The 22,781-nt window shown below is 34.3% G+C and overlaps 5 protein-coding genes across 11 annotated transcripts; 2 read left to right on the top strand and 3 right to left on the bottom strand.

Annotated features, from left to right (window-relative positions):
- Window positions 1-979: 979 nt before the first annotated feature.
- Window positions 980-13,439, bottom strand: kat80 (katanin p80). 2 transcript variants are annotated; one of them, XM_029301769.2, is made up of 15 exons: window positions 13,340-13,439; window positions 12,430-12,560; window positions 11,947-12,291; window positions 11,594-11,781; window positions 11,371-11,521; window positions 11,135-11,298; window positions 10,921-11,042; window positions 10,608-10,664; window positions 9,784-10,339; window positions 9,317-9,626; window positions 8,794-8,973; window positions 8,623-8,699; window positions 8,466-8,540; window positions 4,025-4,144; window positions 980-3,925 (listed from the first exon to the last, which is right to left on the bottom strand). In XM_029301769.2, exons 1-15 carry the CDS (start codon window positions 13,371-13,373, stop codon window positions 3,793-3,795), a joined length of 2,643 nt encoding a protein of 880 aa, XP_029157602.2. In that variant the 5' UTR covers window positions 13,374-13,439; the 3' UTR covers window positions 980-3,792. The 2 variants fall into 2 exon arrangements, with proteins under 2 accessions (XP_029157602.2, XP_085345886.1); XM_085489760.1 differs by lacking the exon at window positions 10,608-10,664.
- A 645-nt stretch (window positions 13,440-14,084) lies between these two features.
- LOC114929864 (UPF0598 protein CG30010) lies at window positions 14,085-17,059 on the top strand. 3 transcript variants are annotated; one of them, XM_085489764.1, is made up of 6 exons: window positions 14,085-14,250; window positions 14,398-14,575; window positions 14,670-14,718; window positions 14,787-15,007; window positions 15,075-15,288; window positions 16,997-17,059. In XM_085489764.1, the coding sequence occupies exons 1-6, from the start codon at window positions 14,231-14,233 to the stop codon at window positions 17,014-17,016; spliced, it is 702 nt and encodes a 233-aa protein (XP_085345890.1). In that variant the 5' UTR covers window positions 14,085-14,230; the 3' UTR covers window positions 17,017-17,059. The 3 variants fall into 3 exon arrangements, with proteins under 3 accessions (XP_085345890.1, XP_085345889.1, XP_029157387.1); XM_085489763.1 differs by lacking the exon at window positions 16,997-17,059 and having other exon boundaries at window positions 14,087-14,250; window positions 15,075-15,641; XM_029301554.2 differs by lacking the exons at window positions 14,085-14,250; window positions 16,997-17,059 and having other exon boundaries at window positions 14,424-14,570; window positions 15,075-15,641.
- On the bottom strand, window positions 15,302-17,798 carry LOC114929861 (angio-associated migratory cell protein). The gene is made up of 8 exons (XM_029301546.2): window positions 17,670-17,798; window positions 17,378-17,594; window positions 17,042-17,301; window positions 16,804-16,951; window positions 16,525-16,724; window positions 16,167-16,343; window positions 15,899-16,077; window positions 15,302-15,490 (listed from the first exon to the last, which is right to left on the bottom strand). Exons 1-8 carry the CDS (start codon window positions 17,670-17,672, stop codon window positions 15,418-15,420), a joined length of 1,257 nt encoding a protein of 418 aa, XP_029157379.1. The 5' UTR covers window positions 17,673-17,798; the 3' UTR covers window positions 15,302-15,417.
- Window positions 17,055-22,601, top strand: LOC114929862 (N(4)-(Beta-N-acetylglucosaminyl)-L-asparaginase-like). Of its 4 annotated transcripts, XM_029301549.2 has the most exons (8): window positions 17,055-17,131; window positions 17,225-17,621; window positions 19,407-19,570; window positions 20,633-20,776; window positions 20,879-21,035; window positions 21,121-21,346; window positions 21,408-21,706; window positions 22,214-22,601. In XM_029301549.2, exons 4-8 carry the CDS (start codon window positions 20,647-20,649, stop codon window positions 22,473-22,475), a joined length of 1,074 nt encoding a protein of 357 aa, XP_029157382.1. In that variant the 5' UTR covers window positions 17,055-17,131; window positions 17,225-17,621; window positions 19,407-19,570; window positions 20,633-20,646; the 3' UTR covers window positions 22,476-22,601. The 4 variants fall into 4 exon arrangements, with proteins under 4 accessions (XP_029157382.1, XP_029157381.1, XP_029157380.1 ...); XM_029301548.2 differs by lacking the exons at window positions 17,055-17,131; window positions 17,225-17,621; window positions 19,407-19,570 and adding an exon at window positions 19,742-19,928; XM_029301547.2 differs by lacking the exons at window positions 17,055-17,131; window positions 17,225-17,621; window positions 19,407-19,570 and adding an exon at window positions 19,742-19,978.
- LOC114929863 (thioredoxin-related transmembrane protein 2 homolog) lies at window positions 17,931-20,126 on the bottom strand. Its single transcript, XM_029301551.2, has 6 exons — window positions 20,051-20,126; window positions 19,364-19,668; window positions 19,101-19,281; window positions 18,842-19,025; window positions 18,561-18,756; window positions 17,931-18,467 (listed from the first exon to the last, which is right to left on the bottom strand). Exons 2-6 carry the CDS (start codon window positions 19,505-19,507, stop codon window positions 18,369-18,371), a joined length of 804 nt encoding a protein of 267 aa, XP_029157384.2. The 5' UTR covers window positions 19,508-19,668; window positions 20,051-20,126; the 3' UTR covers window positions 17,931-18,368.
- Window positions 22,602-22,781: the final 180 nt, after the last annotated feature.

The raw sequence follows: 22,781 nt of genomic DNA, 5'->3' as shown, positions 1-22,781 counted from the left end.
TCGATTTAAAATTATAGGAAATATATAAAAACAACACAGATAAATAAAATCGCACGAGTTTATTATTGCTTATTCTGTTGAAATAACATAATAATCGATTACAAATAAAAGTCAAAATGTTAAAATAAAACAAGGATAACGCAGTAAGGACTAAGACGTGTGTGAAATAAAACAATAATAAAATTTATCATCCAACAAAAGCAACATATATATATATATATATAAAATAATATGTAAAATACCTTCGGAACGCGAAATATCTCGCGTTCGAAATTATTAGCGATAAATATAAATTTTCGCTACGTATTCGTGAATCAGAATCGATATCACACAACGTATGAGCGTAAGCTTAAATTAGGATCAGTTTCCTTATACCGATCAAAGTGATAAATTACAGAAGCATTCAAAGGACACACGCACACTCTCTCTTTCTCTCTCTTATAAAATACATTGGACGGAACAGACGAGTATCCTCGTAATTTTCTTCCCTTTTTTCCCTCCTTTTCAAGGCGAAATTTGAGCGAACGCATCTCTTCGTCATCATTTCACGAACATACTCGACGAACTGCAATGTAATTCGCAAAAATCTATCTTTGCTAAGAATATAGGCGGCTTTTAGGCCTATATGTAAAATAACTTAGAATCTGGACTGAGAAGAACGCGAAAAAATCGTATCGAAAAAACTTGTATAATAATAATTTGCACATATAAAAATGGAAAACTGATTGTGCGATTTCATCACACATTTACATTTCGCCATATAAAAAGAAATAAAAATTTTGTCACATTCTGTTGATTATTTTTCGCGTTTCTTTAATCTAAAGTTAAATAAAATCAGTTCTGTTTCTTTCTACAGTGATCTCTATTTTCATGAGTTTATAATGAAAGTTTATGTTTTTAACGCGAAGGATCGGAACAGAAAATATTGTTGTGAGGGTATGTGGTAAAACATCTCGCGGAATAAAAAAAAAGAGAACAGTGAAATGGTAAAATTATAACGAAAGACTTGTACGCTTTATTGCATAATACTTCGAGGCAATGTGTTAAAAATTATATTATCTCTCTTAGACGCCCTTTTCGTTTGTGCAATGCACTCTTTTCTCTCAAGAACGAATAGAGGATGATCGTACGATCACAAGTTTATTGCACTATTTAATAACGATAAATAATCCTCCCTTGTAGCAGCAATCAGAGGATTGCGTTATATCATATTATATAATCCCCGTTAAATTGGAAGGGAAAGCCGAACGATCGCAGAAGACATAATATAAACTCTTAATTATAATTTAATACACATTAATTTAAATAATACAACATATTCTCTCTTCGATAAAAATTCAGTAATAAAATATCAATTATTAGACGATAAATGAAGAATACTCCAAGCAGCGTTTAGTTAATTTTTCATTATGTAATTTAAATAATACAACATATTCTCTCTTCGATAAAAATTCAGTAATAAAATATCAATTATTATAGACGATAAATGAAGAATACTCCAAGCAGCGTTTAGTTAATTTTTCATTATGTATTATATATATATATATATTTTCTTCGTTGATCTGTATGATTTCATGATATGCCAAAAAGTTTTCGTATATCTATTAAATAATATTTAAATGATATTAAATCGATATTAGAAAATATTTCAGAATTTCATCTTGGAATGTTCTTCGTCGGTGGTTTTTAAACATTATTGATAGTTCTGCCATTTATCGGTGTAGCCAAATCTTAAATTATCGCACATTTCCTATCAAATAGACATTATCACTGGAACGCAATTTCAAAAACAATTAAATATAAATCCTAATATGAAAATGAGAATATTTTGTCGCGATGAGATAAAAGGTAGTGATTCGTACTAATTTTTATCCGTCTTATTTTCTAGTTATTTTAAACAAACTCTGGACATAACGAGAATGTTTAGCGTTAAATGCACAGAAATAAATTGAGCATAAAAAATATTTCAGTATATAAAAATACTGTTTGGCATAATACTGATGATTTGATATCCGTTACAAAGTTATAAAGTTGTAAAGCGTGATAAGAAATTGTTGTTAACATATTTAAATAGTTTAGAACTTGTCATTCTATCATCACCTTTTAACTCATTTTGCGACAAAACACGAAACGCACAAAAAAAATGAAATAAATCACAAAAAATATATTCTCACTAGGCTGTCTTCATTTTATCCCCTCGCATTTAAACGACTGATTCATTCATTCGTTCGACGATTAATAATACTTTGAGTATAAAAAATGTTTCCTAATATCCGTTTAAAATCATCAGTGCGTGTGACGGCGATATACAATACGTCATCGACGACAATTTCTATGCAAACAACACCTAGTGTAAAATGTTCATAAATCACGGATAGACTTTAGTAAAAAATAATTTAAACGAGTATAAAAATGCGAATCGTTCGACACGCTCTCCCCGTCCAATTTTAAATCCCCCCTTACACCTTTAGACAAGTTCTTTACACACTTAGGCTCTCTTATTTAGATTATTATTCATCTCCAGGAATCAAGGTATCATACGCCTAACGATTAGAATATTTTATTAATGAACGGACGCATATATACCTCTTGCAAAAATACAGTTTCTCTCGTACGCTAAGAAAGATATTATGTTACAACGTTATCTAACTACTTAGATTAATCATCGCTTTCGTTAATCGCTCGTCAAAGTGATCGTCGTCGCGTATCATCGCCTCCCTGATTAAGGCTGATTTCAATCGTATATACATATATGTACGTTCGATGATCATGTGTGATTTTGTGGCAAGAGGGGCGCAAAATATATCGGCCACGCAAAAAATATATCCGCGCGAATCGTTTCACTTTTATTTTGTGCTGCGCGGATATTTTTCATCATTCAAAATGATTCTCGATCATCAATTCTTCATACGAATACTTTGAAATTGATATACTAACGCATCGGGATCTCAAAAGATCCATTTTCTTGCTATCCTTTTATTTATAATAAATGATATCTACACACATAGAGAGAAAAGAGTATTTTCGATACAAAAAATATTTGATTTTTTTTTTCTTTGATTAGTTGATTAAAAAATGCACGCTCCCTCGTTTTCGTCAACCTGCATGATTGACAGCAGTCGGGAGTAAAAATTAAATTATGCTTTAAACCGATATACATTATATTATATTCTTTTATTTATTGTATTAAAAATATAAATAATGGGTATTTATTGAATTAAAGTTTCTTAAAACAATAATTTTTAATTTAAATTAGATTTGAATAAGTTATAAAAGGGAACAATTTTTTAAAAATATCCAGAAAAATTGATATATCGAATAAAACCAATAAGATCGCTTCCTGATGCTTCAGTATAGCATTAAACACATTTGGCGATAGTGCTTTTCCTCGCTTTCACCCGCCTTTCATTTTATAACTTCGCTTTTCTTCAAACAAATTTCTTTCTTTTCTTATCTTCATCAACAATACTTTCCCTCTCTCTCTCTCTTTTTCATCAATAACTTCACGACTCGTCAGGCCGTTTGGTAAATGAGTAAAGAATAAATCTCGCAATTTTGTTCGCTTTTTTTTCCAGAGAATCGGGACAGCCGCGAGGATGATAATGACGAGGAGGAGGCGATCGATCAAGCAGCAAGGATGAATTTTTACAGACGCGTCTTCCTCGATGCGAGGCGACGACAGGCTTCGTTGCTGCTCCTCGGCGTTCCTGGCGACCCTCGTCATCGGGGTGAGAAACCGACGAGGATATTTGGCGGTCGAATTCACGAGGGTCTCAGACGACGCAGCGTCGGTCACTCCAGATTCCTAATGAGCACAGCCAGCTCGCGGAACGAGGCGCCGAGTTTCCCGGACGTCGGCTGCTTCTTCAACAGAATCGCCCGTATCGCCGAGAGCTTCTCGTAGCAAGAGAGGCACTTGTGGTACCTGGGGAGGTCAGAGAGGGAAATGGTTCTTCGATGAAGTAAAGCTTGGAATGAAAATGTTCCAGGTAAATGAGCGATCATCGTCGACTAGAGAACTTACCGCTCCTCTCGCGATACGTCGACGCCGATCGTGTGAAGAGGCGCTTCCACGTTGGATTTGATCACCGGTGCGAAGTTGCGAAGAATAAGTCTTAATGCCGAACAAGCTACCGTTATATACCTGAAACAGAAATTTAGGAAAAAATTAGTAAATAATAATATAAATTAGAAATATAGATTAGAAATAGAGAGAGATTATGTCATACCGTCAGATTAAAAGGGCTGATAAACTAGCTAGACATAGATACGAGGTGCGATAAAATTGGTTTGAAATTTTTCTTGATGTCAAAATAAGTATAGAGTATTTATACGTCCTTTTTGATTTATTATTCGATTTTTATACGACTGCTCATTTATCCGGGAGCAGAACGTTCGAAGAGGGTAGGATGGGAACAGTCTCGCGGAATGATGATAGAAGTAGTCACGGAATAGAAGTCTCGCAACACCCACCGGTCCGGTCACGCCTCGTTCGCTTGATAAAACGGGCGTTATTATTATACGCTAACCTTCGACGCCAATAAATAACGAAAGGCATGCGATTCAGCACGCTCTCGCTCTCGGACGCGAGAAAGGGTTCGTGCTCCCGTTCGAATCCCGGCGAGACGAATCGCGAACGCGCTCATGAATGCAACGTCGACGTGTTACCTACTACTATCCCCCTGGTGGAAAACGCATCGGCCGATTTTTACGCGGCTTGTAACAAAAATAGGGAAAATTGATACGATCTCGTGGAAATTTTAACTAGAATAAAAAAGAACAACTGCAATATATTTTTATTTTAATATATGTTTTATATATGTTGATATATATTTAACATATTTGAATGTAATAATTTTTTTCTTATTCGAATTAGAATAACAATAAAGTTTTGGAGCAATATTTATATACATACTAGATATTGTCTGTCGTAACTTTCGATTAAAATTTAATCATTAAATTATAATAGCTTTACCACCGTTTATTCTATTATCCCTGATATTTGATTATTATATATAATACATCAATATTTATTACATATATTTTACTCTACAATTAATTATCATGAATTATTAACCGTAATAAATACATTTTCTATTTATTTTCTCCGTCATATTTAATTGTGAACATTTTGTAATGAAATTTGATAACAAAAAAAAATCTATGGAGATAAATAGGTAAAAGGGGACCGCGAAATTGGAAAACGATCGGGCGGGACGCGAACCCTCCCTCGTGACACGCGTCTGGACATTCTGGGCCGACGATCTCTTTTTTTTTTCTCACGAGGCACCAGGTCCAGGACGAAAGGCCGTGACGAACGAGGCGTGAAAGCGACGAGCGAGCTATATGCAAACTGCCACTATATAATAATACCGCCATCCGAGATGTGTATATTTGCCCGTCGTCTCGATTTTGCTCCCGTTCACGATTGCGAAATCAAAGTACAATGGGTACTACTTGGCAAAAGCGCAAATCTGATACGCAAACATGCTAAATGCGTGCCTGAATTTATCTCGAAGATAAACTGAAGAGATGCAAATTTGATGTCAATTATTTCTAGATGATAATTAAACGGAGAATTAATTGTTTTCGTGTTCAATGGTGTTATAAATATGACAGAATAATAATTAATTAATATAATTAATAATAAATATATTATAATTTATACTTAATTAATTATTTCTATTTTGTTTTAGGTGGATCACGGAGTTAAGAACAGAAAATTATATACATCGAATGAAATGTCAGGCTCGACGTGGTATCGCTATTACAGAGTGACTGCGAACGACAGCTGCTTAGCAGTGAGTAATTAGTTTAAATTCACTTTTCACATTATTAAGCATATACGCGCGGGGCTAATATATGTAACTGCTTATTAACCGGTTCACTGAAATTACACCAGACCAATCAGCGTAATAGCGTCTAATTAAAACGATGTTTCCTACTACCATCATTTTTTATTACCACATTTTATTTTGTGAGATGTTTATTTTTTTTTTAATTATTTAATAATTTGCCAAAAGAAAAGATAGATATTAATAGAATTATATAGAAAAATTAAGAAACTGCATCATTTAAAGATGCCTATAAATTTTTAATTCTAAAAAGTTTAATTAATTAAATTAATTAAAATTATGGAAAAAAACGAGTAAGGACAGATATGTAGCGTCGTTATAGATAAATGAAGGATAATGATTCTTTATCCAGTTGGATCAGCTTGTAAATGCATACGTATTATAGACTTCGCTACTACACATGCAAGGTACTAAATACTCGAGAGAGAGAGAAAAAAGGTTCTGGGAAGAAAGAAAAAGAAGAAACGGGAAGCTCGTTAAGTCATTAGGTGTCTGTGATACTTGATGAAGCCTAATTTTTCGGAGGGCAACCTTCACGAGCTCGTCGGAAGTTGTACAACCGACCTGCTGCGCGATTAATTAATCGTTAAATTAATATCAAAGTGTTCTCTCGATCTGATCAAATGGAGAGAGAGATTGAAAAGAATATAAAAAATATACTGATTAGAACACAGGACAGCAATACTCAAATTTTGATTGAAAAGCTCACGATAAATATTACTGTAAATTAATTATACAATATAAAACGAAAGAGTTCAATTTACAAATATGTTGCAATATATAAATAAATGGCACAATAGTCTTAAATATTATATATTTGATTAAAATAACGTTTATACAATTTGAATTGTATTTTAATCAAATAATCTTCTTTTTAGGTAGTAATTGCATATTTTTTTATAACATCTATATATAATATTTTGGTAGAAATGAAAGAAAAATTATAATTATATACGATTTTTAAAATTCACACGGATTGTTATTGAACTATATTTTGATAATTATGGCGAGCATAGCGTGACGATTCTTGCGAGGCAACACGTGGACGAAGAATATAGACCGGGGGTGAATAATGATAGTCTACAATAAAACATAGAAGGAAACAGTCGTTCCTCGCGTCACGACAGAGCAACAGCTTGGAACTGAGGGCAGTCGGTTAATCGCCCACTTTCATACGTCAAACGAACATAAAAGACAAGTTCCCTCCTCCTCTCTCGGATTTATAGCTGAACGCCCAGGAAGTTGCGCACAATTATAAGATAACGGTAATTTAATACTTTATTTAGAATGAAAAACATTTATTTTTAAACATTGCTTAATATAAATATACTCATCTCAAGCAGGAAGTTAGTGCAATTGAATTACTTTTATTAGTTTGAGTAATTTCCAAAAATTTGCAAAGAATTTTCTAAATTTTTATGATTTTTATGATCTCTTGAAACTTTTATTTTCTCTCGATTTTTCCTAAATCATTATCCAAGTGCAACGGATACATTTGCACACAGAGAGAATTTTCTTTTAGAATTTACCCTGAAAATCACAGTAATCGTGGGACAATATGATATTGGAAAAATTTTATAAGAGTTTCTCTGATTAATATTTACCTTTACCACAATAAAAAATATTAATAAGATATAAAATATATATTCGATTAATTGTATTATATACATATTTTTATATCTTATTGTGGTAGATATTAATATTTTTTATTGTGATAAATATTAAAATCAGAGAACTTTTATAAATACCATTCTACCAATACCATATTGTTCCAAGAGTACCATGATTTTCAAGAAAGAATTTTATAAGAGTTTCTCTGATTAATATTTACGACAATAAAACAATATTAATATCTATCATAATAAGATATAAAAAATATATTCGACTAATTTTACTATATACATATTTTTTATATTTTATTATGGTAGATAATATTTTTTATTGTGGTAAATATTAAAAAAACTACCATGATTTTCAGGGTAAATTCGAAGAGAAGATTCTCTCTGCATACTCTCGACAGGTTTACATTCGCGTGACGAATCGTTTGAAGATGACACTCGGCTGTCCGTGTCTGTCATCGGCGACATATGCGAGCGTGCGACACTCGAGATTTCAATTCGCCTCGGCGAACAATACGACTCGGAGCGCGCGACAGGAAGGATCCTCGCGCCCGGCCGAATTTGCATCTGCCGCTATCCTCCCATTGTCTCGGCTAATTTCGCCCTAACGCTCGCCTCGGATTTCCCCCGCTTCTGGCAAATTAGCCATTCCCATACACCGCGCGGTCGGTACTCCGTTCGGGGATGAAGCAACCCCTTTCGGAAGGGGTGTCTCGATTTTCCAATACAATAACGCCGCGCGTGGATGATATGCGTTGAAGATGAAGTAATCTCAGACGATAATGCGACGTGCAAAGCGAAAAACGATGAATATTCAACCGTGTCATCTCTAAATATACACGTGATGCGCGGCAATGAAATATGAATGCGAATTATCTGACATGTACATACATATGTATAGAAGCGGGATCTTTGAAAACAAATGGAAATATGGTGATACAATATTTAGATAAAAAAAGAGACGCGAGATAAACTATAATTTCGTACTCACATTTCGTATTTACTTTGAAGGAGATCGCTAATGGGACCCAGTAGGCAATTGCACAGATCCAAGTTCCACATCGCTCTGTAGAACAAAAAAATACACGCATGACAATGCAAAAAGTGCCTCGTTAAATTGAAATGGATGAATATAAAGCTTAACGTACGGTTTTAATGTGAGAATGCTCAAGAGATCCACGATGATTGCCAGGTCATTCATCGCGACTGCAGATTCCACCGCGGCCTGGAATGAACAAATCACACATAACGTTATATTTTTCTCACGCAATTATGTATCTCTTCCCAACGCGGAAATCAGATAAATGATAAATGACTACCTTGAGATCTTTGTTCTGCCAGAGGGAATGTATGATTTGTAACGAGCGATGCCGACTTTTAAGTACTACCATCATCGAGTCATGACTGCGCATCATACTGTTCAATACCTCGGCTTCCGACATTTCCGTCAGCACGCCCATCTGAGAATAATCTAACGATGTGGAACCAGAGTAACTGTGCTGTAAAACACAAATATTTCACATAAGAATCTACAAATATCTCTCAACATAACTTTTGCAAAGATAACATTTAAAAAATATATATTATAGTTAATTAATAATATGTAGTCAATTTTCTGATGTTAATCAATCGAAAGCAATATCACTAATTATTTATAAAATGAGAGTATTTGAACAATTTAATAATTGTTCTACTATATATTTATATTAAAATTAAATTAAATTTTTTTTCAATTTTAAGGTGGATCTTTCTCTTATGTTGTATTATAATATTTGATATATTATTTACTTTTATGAAAGGATTAAAATATATATATATATTTTTTTTTAGGAGAGAACTTACGGGTAGGAAATTTTCCACATCCAAACCATAAGGCTTGTCGGCGCTCATCGGCACTAGTTCCTCCTTTTCTGTATCTTCGACGTTGTTTCTTATCTGCGAGACGCGCACGTCGACCTTGGGATTTGGCGGAATTTGCGCCTTATTAGGTAGCTTCTTCATAAACATCGATGTTGTCGTGGAGGCATTGCGCGCCGACAGCGCGGTTGAGGTAGCGAAGTTTCGATTGAGCGACGTCGACCTCGATTGCGCGGTGTTCGGCCTGTTCAGCGCGGGATCGGATGGACTGTGCCTTATGTTTATGCTATTAATTCTGCGAGAGAAATCATTCAGAAGATAAGCCTTACAAATTTTATTTTATTAAAAAGGTTCACTAATTTTTATGCAAAAACTTATATATATATATATATATTTTATATACTTCCATATGTTTCTAAAATAATTTTTTGTGTCATCGAAGAGATACTTACTGTACAGGATAATCGCTTTCGTATCCCTGCTGCTCTCCGTCCCTGCTGCTCTGCCTTTTCAGGTAATGCTTCGGAGAGTCCGGGCTAGGTACTCTATTCTTCAGCTTGCCATCGTCCATCACGGGAATCACCGCGGCCATCGGCGCGACGCGCGGCGTTAGGGTTGAGTTCGACCTTTGCGGTCCTAAGGGTTGAGGTGACGCTGACACCGCTTGATCGGTGGTGTTCATCCTTTTGCCTGGAAGCGGCGTGATGTTCTGCCTCAATGGCGGTATAGACGCGAAGTTCTTGGAGGCTCGTTGATTAAGGCTATTGTTCGCCTGCAGATTCGCCCTGATCTGGCTCGTCGACGTGATCGGATTCCTCTGAATCGGCGGCGACGACTTGATCGGTTGAACGCGCACCGGCACCGGCACCGGCTTCATCAAGGATAACGTGGGCGCCGGAGGAGGCGGCGACGATGGTAACGACACCGGCGGCACTTCCTCGCGCTCCATTGTGTTCAGGTTCGACATTGAGGTAGAGAGATTTTGTAGTATCTGCGGCTGCGTCGGATCTAAAATAAACCAACCATGTCGATGCTTGCTTACTTTTTTTTTAAATAAATTCAAAGACTTACAGAAGCAAAATAATATCACAAATTCTTCAAACAACAAATCTATAAGGCACATATTCTGGAAAACTGGATAATTTTTCTTAAACTTTTAATCAACAATTTCGCAATATTCATACAAAAATTCGCGTTGTCGAAACTTATTTATTTCGTCAGAATTTATGTCGTAGTTTAGTAATAATCCATGCGAAGGTTATTGCACACAACTCACCTATATCAAGAGGCTCCTGGAAAGCCTCGGAGGATTCGGGAGGTGGTGTGCGAGACACTGAAACATATCATGCGTGGCATGCTCATTCACAAACTATGCAACACTGCATTCACATTTAGACGTACTTGATGTACGTCTGTATGTGTGTGTGTGTGTGTATGACACTCTGTGTATTTAGTGTGTTTATTAGTCGTGTGGTATATTCTCTAGTGGAGCGCGAAGGATTGAATGAAACGTTAGACTGGGAGAGGGATATTTTTGTCACAGACTCGAACAATGAGACATTACAAGACGGATGTAGCGAGACACTTACACGCCCTGCTCGGTTGGAAAACGTTCCTGTAGTCGGTTACGTTGGGTATATCCGCGTAAGTGGCCTCATCCTCTGGATCTGTGCCGGATTTGTCCGCCTCTTCTATCGTTCGTACATCCAATCTGTAAACGAATAAAAATGTACAATATGCGTATATTGTAGCGACCTCAATTCACCGAATATAATGTTGACAATCCGATTTTATAAAACTTACGTGTGCTTCTTTAATCCGATCGGTCGTTCCCTGGAAAAGCTCTTTCTCAGGGAATTTCCATGACTAAACGGCGAATTGACAGCCGATATTCCTCCCAGTGGCGCGATTTTCTTCAGATCGCACACGTACAAGGTGACATTCGCGGTGTGGAAACTCGCGCCGATCTGAAATAATTTTACATCTCAATAAAAACGATCTCTTTCTCTGCACAACGATTTTGATGCAACTTGTCGTACCAATTGATTTTGAGCAATGGCTATGTCCTGGATCTTTCCCCAACCAGTGGGTATTGTGTCCAATGTTCTACTTGGTTCCCAGCCATAAACCTTTAAAACGTCATGACCACCAACGAACAGACATTCCCCGCCTTGACTAAAGTATAGGCACCTAAAATATGATGAAAAAAATTAGCGTGACGATCAAATTGTTAGTTGTAGGAATATCGTCGTACTATCTCACCGTATGGCTGAAGAATTTTGTTCTGTGGAAGATACGAGTTGAAATGACTCCAAATCCCAAAAGTGAACCGTTCTGTCGGCACTGCCGCTGGCTAATAGGAATTCATGTGGATGAAATTCGACGGTTGTGGCCGAACCTCTGTGTTCCGAAAATTCCCTTAGTTGTCTACCAGCCTTTAGGTCCCACAGCTAATAAAAAAAATAACATTGATGTAAGTGTGAACTTTTTCGCATATAATTATGTATTATATATATATATATATATATACATATAATTTATTTCTTTTTTGTTAGAGCCTGAGTGGTTTTATATATATATATATATATATATATGTAGAACAGAATTTAATTCACCTTAACCATTCCTTCCTCCCCAGCACTGGCGATCCATTGTCCGTCAGGACTGAATTTTAAACTATTCACAGTCCTATTGTGGCCCTTGTATGTAAAGATGCAACCTTTTCTGCGAATATCCCATAATTTGATTGCTGTATCCAAACTCCCGGAAGCGAGCAGTTCCCCGTAAGGATGGAAGTCCATGCATCGTATTCCAGATTTGTGTCCTGTTAGTGTGCGTGCTAATTTGGCATGTTCCAGGTCCCAAATCTTCAATGCACCTGTCTGTGAGCCAGCACATACGAGATCTTCCGTTTGGCCAAAACGTACGCATTCTATGGGAGTAGTATGGCCACTCAGGCTCTGAAAAAAAAAAAAAAAAAATTAAAAATTACATTATTGATGTCGCTGTACAATGTTTTATGTATTAACATTAAAATGCAGCAGCAAGCTATTTCAATGAATTTGGTGATGATAACAAAATAATTATGTAATAATTACCATAATACAATTTTGCTTTCCAACGGCCCATAGGTTTACCTTCTTGTCATCACCGCCAGTTACCAAGACACGACCAGATTTGTGGCCTAACGCCAGACAATTGACATTTGGCGTATGGGCAGCAAATTCCTCTGCAAGAAAAAAAGAATGGGTATATTTCAGATCAGTAATACATACATGTGTTAATTCATTTATGTTAACACAACAGAAATGTGACAAAAATAAGACACAGTTCTATTTTCATGACTAAGTATAAACTTGTATGCAAATAACATTATATAATTTTGTTCTTTTTATTATTAGCTATTTATTTTAGATATATAATTATTTATTTGTCAAATCAATTTTATAAAAGTTCTCTGTCCATTTTAATTCAGTATCGACACTTCTTATACTCTTGTCATATAATAAATTGATAAGCAAATTATGATAATTAGAAAATGTCAATTGAAACAAATCATATAAATAATGACTATTTATTTAAAATTCATAATTAAAAAATTAAAAATAATTCTTTTTTTAGTCACAGTCATCTTTAGTTCAACATTCTCTACACGATTCTTAAAAAAGAAAGCAGAACCAACACATTTTCTCGCTAAATAAAAATTATTCCATCATTTATAAAATCAAATTTTGTCCACAGGGACCGAAAGAGCGCTATAATTTAGCACTTGGACTCCTGCCTCGCAAAGAAACGACCTTCCTGTCCTCGCTGCGAGACAAATTCTCGTCGAGCCAGTTATAACCATAATTGGAAAGAAACCGCGAGGAGGTCAGCTCACACGTATAAACAGAGAGAGAGAGAGAGAGAGAGAGATCGTTTATTCTCGGAGAGGCCGAGTTTCTCGCGACGCGTAGGAGGACTTTCGGGGACAAGGACGTTCGGTTTCCCAGCGGACGACGTTCTTACGGAGCTTCCAGGATCTCCTCGTGGACGAGGCCATCTTCGTGCCGCGTGGACTTATTTGGCAGCGACGACGATGACAGCTCGGGACTTGGACCTGGATTGACGCGCGTCGTGCGATCTCCTCTGGCGCGGACGTGACATGTTTATCAGCAGCGGCGGCTCTCTTCCTCTGCTCTCGCGCACTCCTCCAAGTACTACCCTCTTCCTTTCGCGACCGGACACCGCGACGCGTGGCGTCGCGTCGCGTCGTCGCTCCCCTCCTCGGGAGCGAGAACGTGTGGAGAAAAAAACGTGACGTGACGTGTGCTCACGAGCGCGGAAAATGATCCCCGAGATGATGATCGCCTCTCTCGCTCAAGAAACTGCCACCTCCTCCTCTTCGTTATCGTCGTATCTCATCTCTTCAATCTCTCACTATCTTTTTCTCTCTCTTCCTCTATGCCAGTGCATTTGCATGTGGAGAGCGAATAGGTGACAGAGCTTTTCGTCAGATGACGTTGATTCCCGTTTACCAATCGCTGATAAAATTGCACGTAGAGAGAGTAATTGAGATAATTAGAAAAGGAAAATTTTAATTAAAAAGAAGAAATTAATTTAAATTTATATTAATAAATTTTTTTTTTATTTATTTTATTACAATAAAATTAATAAAATATAATATATATATATATATATGTATATATATATAATATATACATATATAATATATTATTATAATTTTTAATTTATTATATATATTTTTTTAAATTTTAATTAATTTAAATTTAAATTAAATAAAATGATACGACAGACAAGAGACAACTTCTGTCAGTTTGCAATGACAGTTCGCGAGAAAGGTTCGATAAGAATGTTTACAAATTGTCTCATAAAAGATATATATATTTACATATATACATGACAGAACAACATGGACTGTGAGAAATAATTAATGTCTCTTTAAATAATAATTATAAAACTTGTACTTTACATTGTTATAAGAAAAATTCATGTTCCTTGTCTCTCTATATATAATTTTATAAAATTTTAACAAAATATTAAAGAGAGAACTTTGTACATCTTAGGTTATACCTTGATTATTATTTAATTATTAAAATGACATCGATATTTAATATGCGTGTTGGTCTCGTCGCAAGTCGAAGATTTCCTATTTCTAAGAGGATATATGCAACATATGTTCAAGGGCAATCTCCTCAGCCTCGTGTGCGGGAGTATTTTTATTATATCGATCACCAAGGCATGGTATTTTTCATTTTACTATTTGTTTGAATTCAAAATTTTTTGTCATTAACAGCTGAATTAATATTTTATAAATATTATATTTTTTCCTTTACAGTTATTTCTAGATGACGTTCGTATAAGGAATTTTACATCTTGTTTTAAAGGTACGCAACAGTATGTTGATATTGATTGGACATGTACCATTACTTTGTGTATGTAAATTATGTTGCAGATAAAAAATTCTTGGCATTCTTCTTTAAACATCTGAAGATAAATTATACTGGTCGTTACACGGATGACTTTCCATTCTTATCTATCTGCGGTGTGGAAAGGAACTATGTGAGATGTGACGATCTACCATTGGTTTTTACAAAAGTCATCCAGAAATGTAATGCAGAAACTAATGCTGAGGAAGATTGGTTCAGTTACGCACATGCAGACGAGTTGTTAATGGTATAATTCTATAAATCTAATGATAAAAGTTGTAATTTTATCTGTATTTTACTAAAATTTATTATAGGTGCCATTTGAGCCACAAAAATTGTTCATGAACGTTAATACAGGAAGAGTGTATCATCCTGCACCGGAAAAGACAGGTGGAATCGGCCTGGTGAGGTCGAATTTAGCTATCGAATTCAGCGCTTTCTTCGACTTTGAAAATGGTCAGGAAAACGCGCCGACACATTTCACTTGGAAAGATAAACGATACGAGCTCAATACAGTATGGTATAAAGGTAAACGAGAAAGTAGACAAAAATAATTAAATTTATTTATAAAGGAACAAATATACATATTCTATAAATCATTTTTGTAAATATATATAAATAGAAAAATATATATATATATTCCTAGAATTGTCTATCTCATATTATAGTTGAGATATCGAAAATCCTGGCGGTTGCGTCGTCGGAAACTGTCAATACCTTTTTCTCATCACTAAAAAATATTATTCATTGTTAAATATCATGGGAAATATTAAAACCTTTTGCAAACAAACTTCTAGAACAGATTTTTAAGGCAAAGATCAGAATAATTTTAAATACTTAAGAATGTCGCATCTCAAAATAATAGAAATAGTTTATCATTACTTGTGTTTTGATTGATTGATTTAGTTCCCAAATTTTATGATAATTATTCAAGTTTACAAGTAGTTAATTAGTCTGATATAAACCAATATATGTTTCTTTTAAAATCTTTTTCATATTTTATTATTATATATACTTTTTTAAATATTAATATTTTTCTTTTCTATACTTTATAAATCTCCATATTTCTATTATATATTTATCTCTAGTAAAATTAATAGTCGTATAGTAATAAATAATAAAATTATCAATGACTTACTGAAATACATATAAATCAAGTATAGTTGCTTTATGGCCTGAGAATGATTTGAGATAGCAACCCGCTCTTGCATCGAAATATCTTAATATACCATCCACTCCTGCTGTGAACAAAGTTGATGTACTGGTCCAAACAAGCTTTGTAATGCCTCCTTCTTGTGTAATTTCAAACCTAAGAACCTGAAAAAATTCTCGACTTAGAACTTATTTTAGCAAAAGGTAATATAGTATATATATGTAAATATATAAAGAATATAATATATATATACTTGTTTGAAAATATCCCATATGTAAAGTTTTCCAGTCGAATTCTGTTCAATTGTTCCAGTTGCAGCAACAGGAAATGTAGGATCTTTACAAAAGGCTGCAGCCTCTATATTAACATTTGCATTATCCTCTTCACTAGTCTCATTATTTTTAGAAAAATCTTGAAGTATACAAGTTATCTGAAAAACATTTTAACATTAAATTTTTAAGCCTTAGATTGACCTGTATAGAAAATTTAAATCATAATCAACTAAAACTATTATACAAAGAAATTTATTCAACTATTCTGTTAGAAATTCTTTACACATTTAATATGGAGCAATCTGTATATTGGGAGAAATTTGTAAAAATTTCCTTTACCTTGCCATTATGCATTGTGCTTAATATAGTCTTGCTTAGTGATGTTGAAATCAACAAATTATTATTTGTATGACAGTCGAGGGCAGTAATAGCACTTGAATGTCCATGCTTTGAATCACAGGTAGTTGACAGTAAAGTATTTGTTTTTAAATCGAATACACGAATTATGCCACTGTCGTATCCCACCACAGCATGTATTCCTACAAGATTTAAATTTTAAACATGAGATATCTTGCTTGTTAATCAAGTCTAAAAGTAATATTTTCTATTATTCCATACCATCAGGAAGAAATAGACCAATTTCTGCTCTTTCACCATATCCCTGTGCAAAGACTTTGCAAGTACCTTCTGGTACTTTAAACAAGTGAACCCCTCCTGTGCTTAAGCCTACTAATAAGACATTGGCGGAATTATGCCACTTTATCCACTACATAATACAATTAAAAGAATAATTATTAATGGATTATTACAGATGTACATGGAGAAGTGTAAAACCTTATTATCTAAGAATGCTCACGATGATATCATCTAAGGCAGTCTCCCAAACACAAGTTTTGTCGCTCAACTGCCACAATTTTATTGTACCACCCATATCACCGGTAGCCAGGTACGTATCATTGTAGTTAAAGCCAGTGAATATAACACTGTCCTTATGACCGGTGCATTTGAGAATAATTTCACCTGTGATGGTGTTCCACAGGTACGCATTGTCCTCTTCGCTTCCTGTTGCAGCCAGCTCACTATTCTTATTCAACGAGCAGCAGAACACCGAATTAGCTGAAATGAAATTAGTCTAATGTGAGAGTCCATCTGTCATCGACGATTTATCTCACTCGAAGATGTAGCTTCTCACCGAATGAATGACCACAAAAGACGTAGACAGCATCGTCTCTTTGCTCCTCCTCCATCGAATTGTCGCTGTCATTTTCATTCATCGATACTGAATCCGCATTATCATCACTATATCTCGCGTCCCCCAGGAATTCGTCGATAACTTCATCGACGTCTTCTACAGGGATCATGTCTTCATCCTTTACCTCAGGCGAAGGCGGCGGAGTATTCTTATCCATCTATTGGAAAATTATTATTAATCACAGGTACACTAATTAATTGATTTAATAATAGTATGAATTTTAAATATTAACCATAATAAAATATATAAAATTGTTCTTCTCTTCTTTTATGGCAAAGATCAGCTCGTTTGTATTAAAACACGTGTTTTTCGGCTTTGAGGTTATTTAATAAGGATCTTTAACTAACGCCCTCTCAAATAAAATTTAGAAGATATGAGTTTCTTGAGAATAGGTAGAGGGTTGTTGAAAATAATTTGACTCTCAAAATATCTCATCAGTTTATTAGATATATATTTATATTTATTAAATATATAAAAAGAAGAACACATGAAATCAACTAATTAATTTATTTTAATTGGAGATAAAACAAAGTTTGCTAATTAAAATCTGAAAAGTAGAAAGCTTTGCTACATCTCATATAATTTGTTTACTTGAATGCGATTGACAAATAACAATTATAAAAGAAAATGACATATTAACGCTTATAATGTAAAATTGTTTTGTATGTTTACATATATGGCACATTCATATTAAATAAGATGCGATACTATAACAATCCGCAATGATACATATCATACATAAATGAAATTCGAGTATTACAACAAAGCAACGTAACATATTTGCAAATCCTTGCATTTTTGAAAAGCTCTCAAGATTCGGAGATGTGCTAGGTGGATTTTCTACACAGTAGAAGCCATCTATCTGAAATTCGCTTAGATGTGAATTGCGAGGGACGTTTTTTTATTCACAAAATGCCTAAATTTCGCTTTATTATTCTGCCTTTAGCGACTTCTTTTCTTTCCTCTTGATAGGATTCTTCTTGCAATCATTATAAATATTATTGAGATCAAATGCAGCCTTTACATTGTCCTGAAAAAGAGACAAATAAGTAAAGAAAAAATTATATTAGTTAAATTATATAAAAATCGAAATTTAAAAATTACATTCTTGAATGACACATACTAGCGAGAAAAGAAACTTAACAAGCTTTCCCTTGTGATCCGCGTATGGACGTCGCTCTACTTCCTTGCCATCTTTAAAGAACATTAACGTTGGCAATTGCTTGCTTGTACTGGAATCGCTGACATGATACTTTGCTGCCGCATCTGGATATCTTCCAATATCAACTTTACCAAATTTGAAATTCTCCAATGCATATCTGCATAATAATTCTTAATGTAATTCACAAATATACAGATATTTCTCAATAATTAAAAAGAGATTGAGGACTCCAAAGCACTTACTGTGCAGAGAGTTCAGAAAAGATCGGAGCAAAAGTTACACAGGCTGGATTCCATGCTGTGTAAAATGCCACCAGCCAAACCACTCTAGTGTCACGTAATTCCTCCTGTAGTCCATTGGCTCCATGTAAATAGATTACATTCTCAGGTCCTTGATATGTCGGTTCTGGCAGCACCAAGCCGCACACTGAATACAAGCATGACATGTTATCTTTGACGCAGTAATTTATGAGACTTTACTGTTTCATGCGTCTCATCTTACATATGAAAATAAATGCAAATACAATGCCCATCCGCACATCTGCATAAAACCATAAAATCAAGTTTGCCACTTTTGTATATACAAAACTAGACGTCAAATAATTTATCATGGTCACGCTGCCAGTTTTTCTTGTCCTTATCATAATGACAATCATAAGGAAGAAGAGAATTTCCGTCTCCCTCTGTAAAAACAGATTCATTAACAAAATATAATTAGATGTTACTGAAATTATAATTATTGTTATAAAATTGTAGTACACTCACCCCATCGAGTTCGCAGTCATTTTGAGCAAATATGTAATTACAGATTATGGGAATGCGCTTGGATAGGATGTACGAGATGCTGAGGAAAATATTGATCAAGTAATACGGCTTCACGAGCAGCTTCAGATCTTTTTTGAAGGACATTTTGTGCGAAATCGGAAATTGGTGAGAAATTACGGCAGCAGGTTATACACCTTTCTGTGAGATGTGCGTATTGAATTTGCATGAAATATTTTATCACACGAGATTTTATTGTGTAAATTTATATCAGGAGATCGCTCGTTCTTTTGATTCCTCGACAATTCCTGAAAACGCGAAAACACTTATTTCACACACATAATAATAAGGATCAATCAGCTGTTTTGCGTCAGCTGTTTTGCGCCATCATGTAAATGGCGGGAGAGAAGTGTGTCGATAAACTTTGCACAAGAAAAACGAGATTGCTGTCACAATAGCGATTAATTATTGTATATTTATTTAGTTGTGCACATAAATAAGAGCGTTTCACAACGTGACATCAAAACGCATCGCGCGATAAATGTGTATTTTACATTCGTATATTTGGGTATGTAGTTTATGGGAATGGAAATGTTTGGGATTTAAAAAAGAAATAGGGTTAGTAAATTAGAATAGAGCGAAAATTAATGTAATTCTTATAAAACAACGATGATCTCTAGTATTTTGTACCAAAAGTTCAATGCACAACCGATTGGGATCCATATTGCAGAGACTGTCCTTATTTTAATTGTACATTGCACTGTGTTATCTATATTTTTATTCTGTCTGCAAATGACATTAGAAAAAACATAAGAATTGGAAAAAAATTTTTTGAGATAGAGAAAATGCTTGCTCTTTCAATTTTGAAATAATTAAATCCAGAGATAATATTCTGTGAATGTAATAGAATTGTTTAACAATGCATATATTTTGGCCACTGTATATATTCTCAAACATTAATAATAATCTAATATTTTGGGATTATATATTACTATCGCCAACATAATCTTATAAATATTTTAGGACAACGTAACAATAATGTTTTAGTGATATACAAGTAAATTGAGATTTTAAGATATAAATATTTCATTGGTTTCTTTGATTGTTTATTAATCACAATAGATTAATACAACGTGATAATTTTATCTATTAATAACAACATATGGTATCAATATGTTCTCTGTTTATCAAAGATATTTTCTCCCTCCATTTTCTCTCATACAACGTTCATGCTACTTATATCTAAGACTATGTAACATTGGATATTTCTAGAAACTGCAAGAAGGATGAAGTTCACCAATTTTGTAGGAATTCTGTTCCTCTTTGAAGCTTGTTTGCTTATTGATGCAATTGATGCTTCCAATACCTTACCTGTGATAGTGATTACCTGGAATTATACAACTGCAATCGAGAAAGGTATATTATAAATACTTTGACATTAAGTTGACCAGAGAAATAAATGACAACTTTGTGTATAAATTCTTTCATTTAAAAATGTTCTTTATTATTATTTTCAAGCATGGGACGTGATATATAATCAGAAGAGAAGTGCTCTAGATGCAATAGAAGAAGGATGCACTCTATGTGAGGAGGAACAATGCAGAAAGACTGTAGGATTTGGTGGCAGTCCGGATGAGGATGGAGAAACTGCACTGGATGCTATGATTATGGATGGGTAATAAAAGCAATAACACATCTTTTTTTACTCAAGTTAAACTGTATTATTTAAGTATTTAAGGAATACTATATTTCTTCCACAGAGTGACAATGGATGTAGGCGCAATAGGAGGATTGCGAAACGTAAAGAGTGCTATTTCAGTGGCTCGCAAAGTGCTGCACTACACAAAACATAGTTTATTGGGCGGGGAACTGGGTACGGAGTTCGCCGTGAAGATGGGATTTAAGAAAGAATCTTTAACGACAAATGAATCTTTGAAAATGTGGACACAGTGGAAAGCAAATAACTGTCAACCCAATTTCTGGAAGGTATAAAAAGAAGAAACCTAATTTCTCATAATTATTTCGCTGATGTTCTCATTATTTTTAGAATGTTGCACCAGATCCAACAACCAGCTGCGGACCGTATGCGCCGAAGAATGTAGAAGAAGAAAATGATAATTACGAAGAATTGACAGGAAGCGAGGAAAATCACGATACGATCGGTATACTCGCAATAGACTCGCAGGGACGTACGGCGGCCGGCACTTCCACAAACGGCGCCAACCATAAAATACCCGGCCGCATCGGGGATTCTCCTATTCCAGGAGCTGGAGCATACGCTGATCAAAATGTTGGCGCTGCGGCTGGTACTGGTGACGGGGATATTATGATGCGGTTTCTGCCGAGGTATATCATTCATATTAACATATCTTTCAGCATTATGGAACTGAATTTTCAATTTACAAATTCTATTTAAAATTTAATTTTCGTATCTATGGCATGCCATTTTGTTATTTAATATCATCATAAAAGTTCTACTCAATTAACTTTATACTGAAAGAAGAGAAATTATTATTATGTCTAGACATACTTTAATTATATCACAGCTTAATAACAATTCATTGAATTATAATTAAAAAACATAGAATTAAAATTATATTTAGATAAAATATTAATTTTGAATTTCTTTTATGTTAACATAAAAATTTTGGGAAAATTAAAATTATGTTTATAATAAAAATTCTCAGGAATTAAAATATATAATATATATATATAGCATTAATATATTTTAAATAACAAAATGTAATATTTTTTTACCTGATTTATATATGTGTTACTATTATAGTGTTTATACTATATATAGATTTAGTGTATTTATTACATAAAATTAAAGTTAACACTTTTTATATATAGCTTTCTGGCTGTAGAGGAGATGCGTCGTGGAGCAACACCATTTGCAGCTGCCAGGACAGCGATTAACAGGATCAGCGAACACTATCCCACATTCTTCGGTGGGGTAATTGCTTTGAACAAAAAGGGAGAATTCGGTGCTGCATGTAATGGAATGAAAGAGTTTCCATTTTATGTCGCAAATCATATCTCGGGGCCAAAGTTACTTTCAACTGAATGCAGTAATTATAATCCACATTGCTATCAGGAAGGTGAAAACTGCTGATTTGCATTTACTATTTTACTACTTTACATTTATTTTATTTTAAGCTCATTTACATGTGTCTTGATCCTCATCCTCACCTTATGTGTCTCCAGTTTTCCAAAACAATAAAATAAGATGGAGAATCAATGCATAGAGTTATTAAATAATATAATAAGGTGAGCGTTTCTATAATGATGTAAATATATAAATACTATATATTAGACTTAGCAAGCATTTGTATAAATTTAGTACAAGTGTTAAAAGTGATATCATAATACATTATAATATATATATAAGTAAAAATAGAATTACAAATCCATTTTGTTT

The sequence above is a fragment of the Nylanderia fulva genome, unplaced genomic scaffold (genome assembly GCF_048542155.1).
Source record: "Nylanderia fulva isolate GAGA-0341 unplaced genomic scaffold, ASM4854215v1 Scaffold9, whole genome shotgun sequence".
Taxonomy (NCBI): domain Eukaryota; kingdom Metazoa; phylum Arthropoda; class Insecta; order Hymenoptera; family Formicidae; genus Nylanderia; species Nylanderia fulva.
The sequence above is the reverse complement of the archived record's forward strand: the minus strand, read 5'-3'. Positions and strand labels throughout refer to the sequence as shown.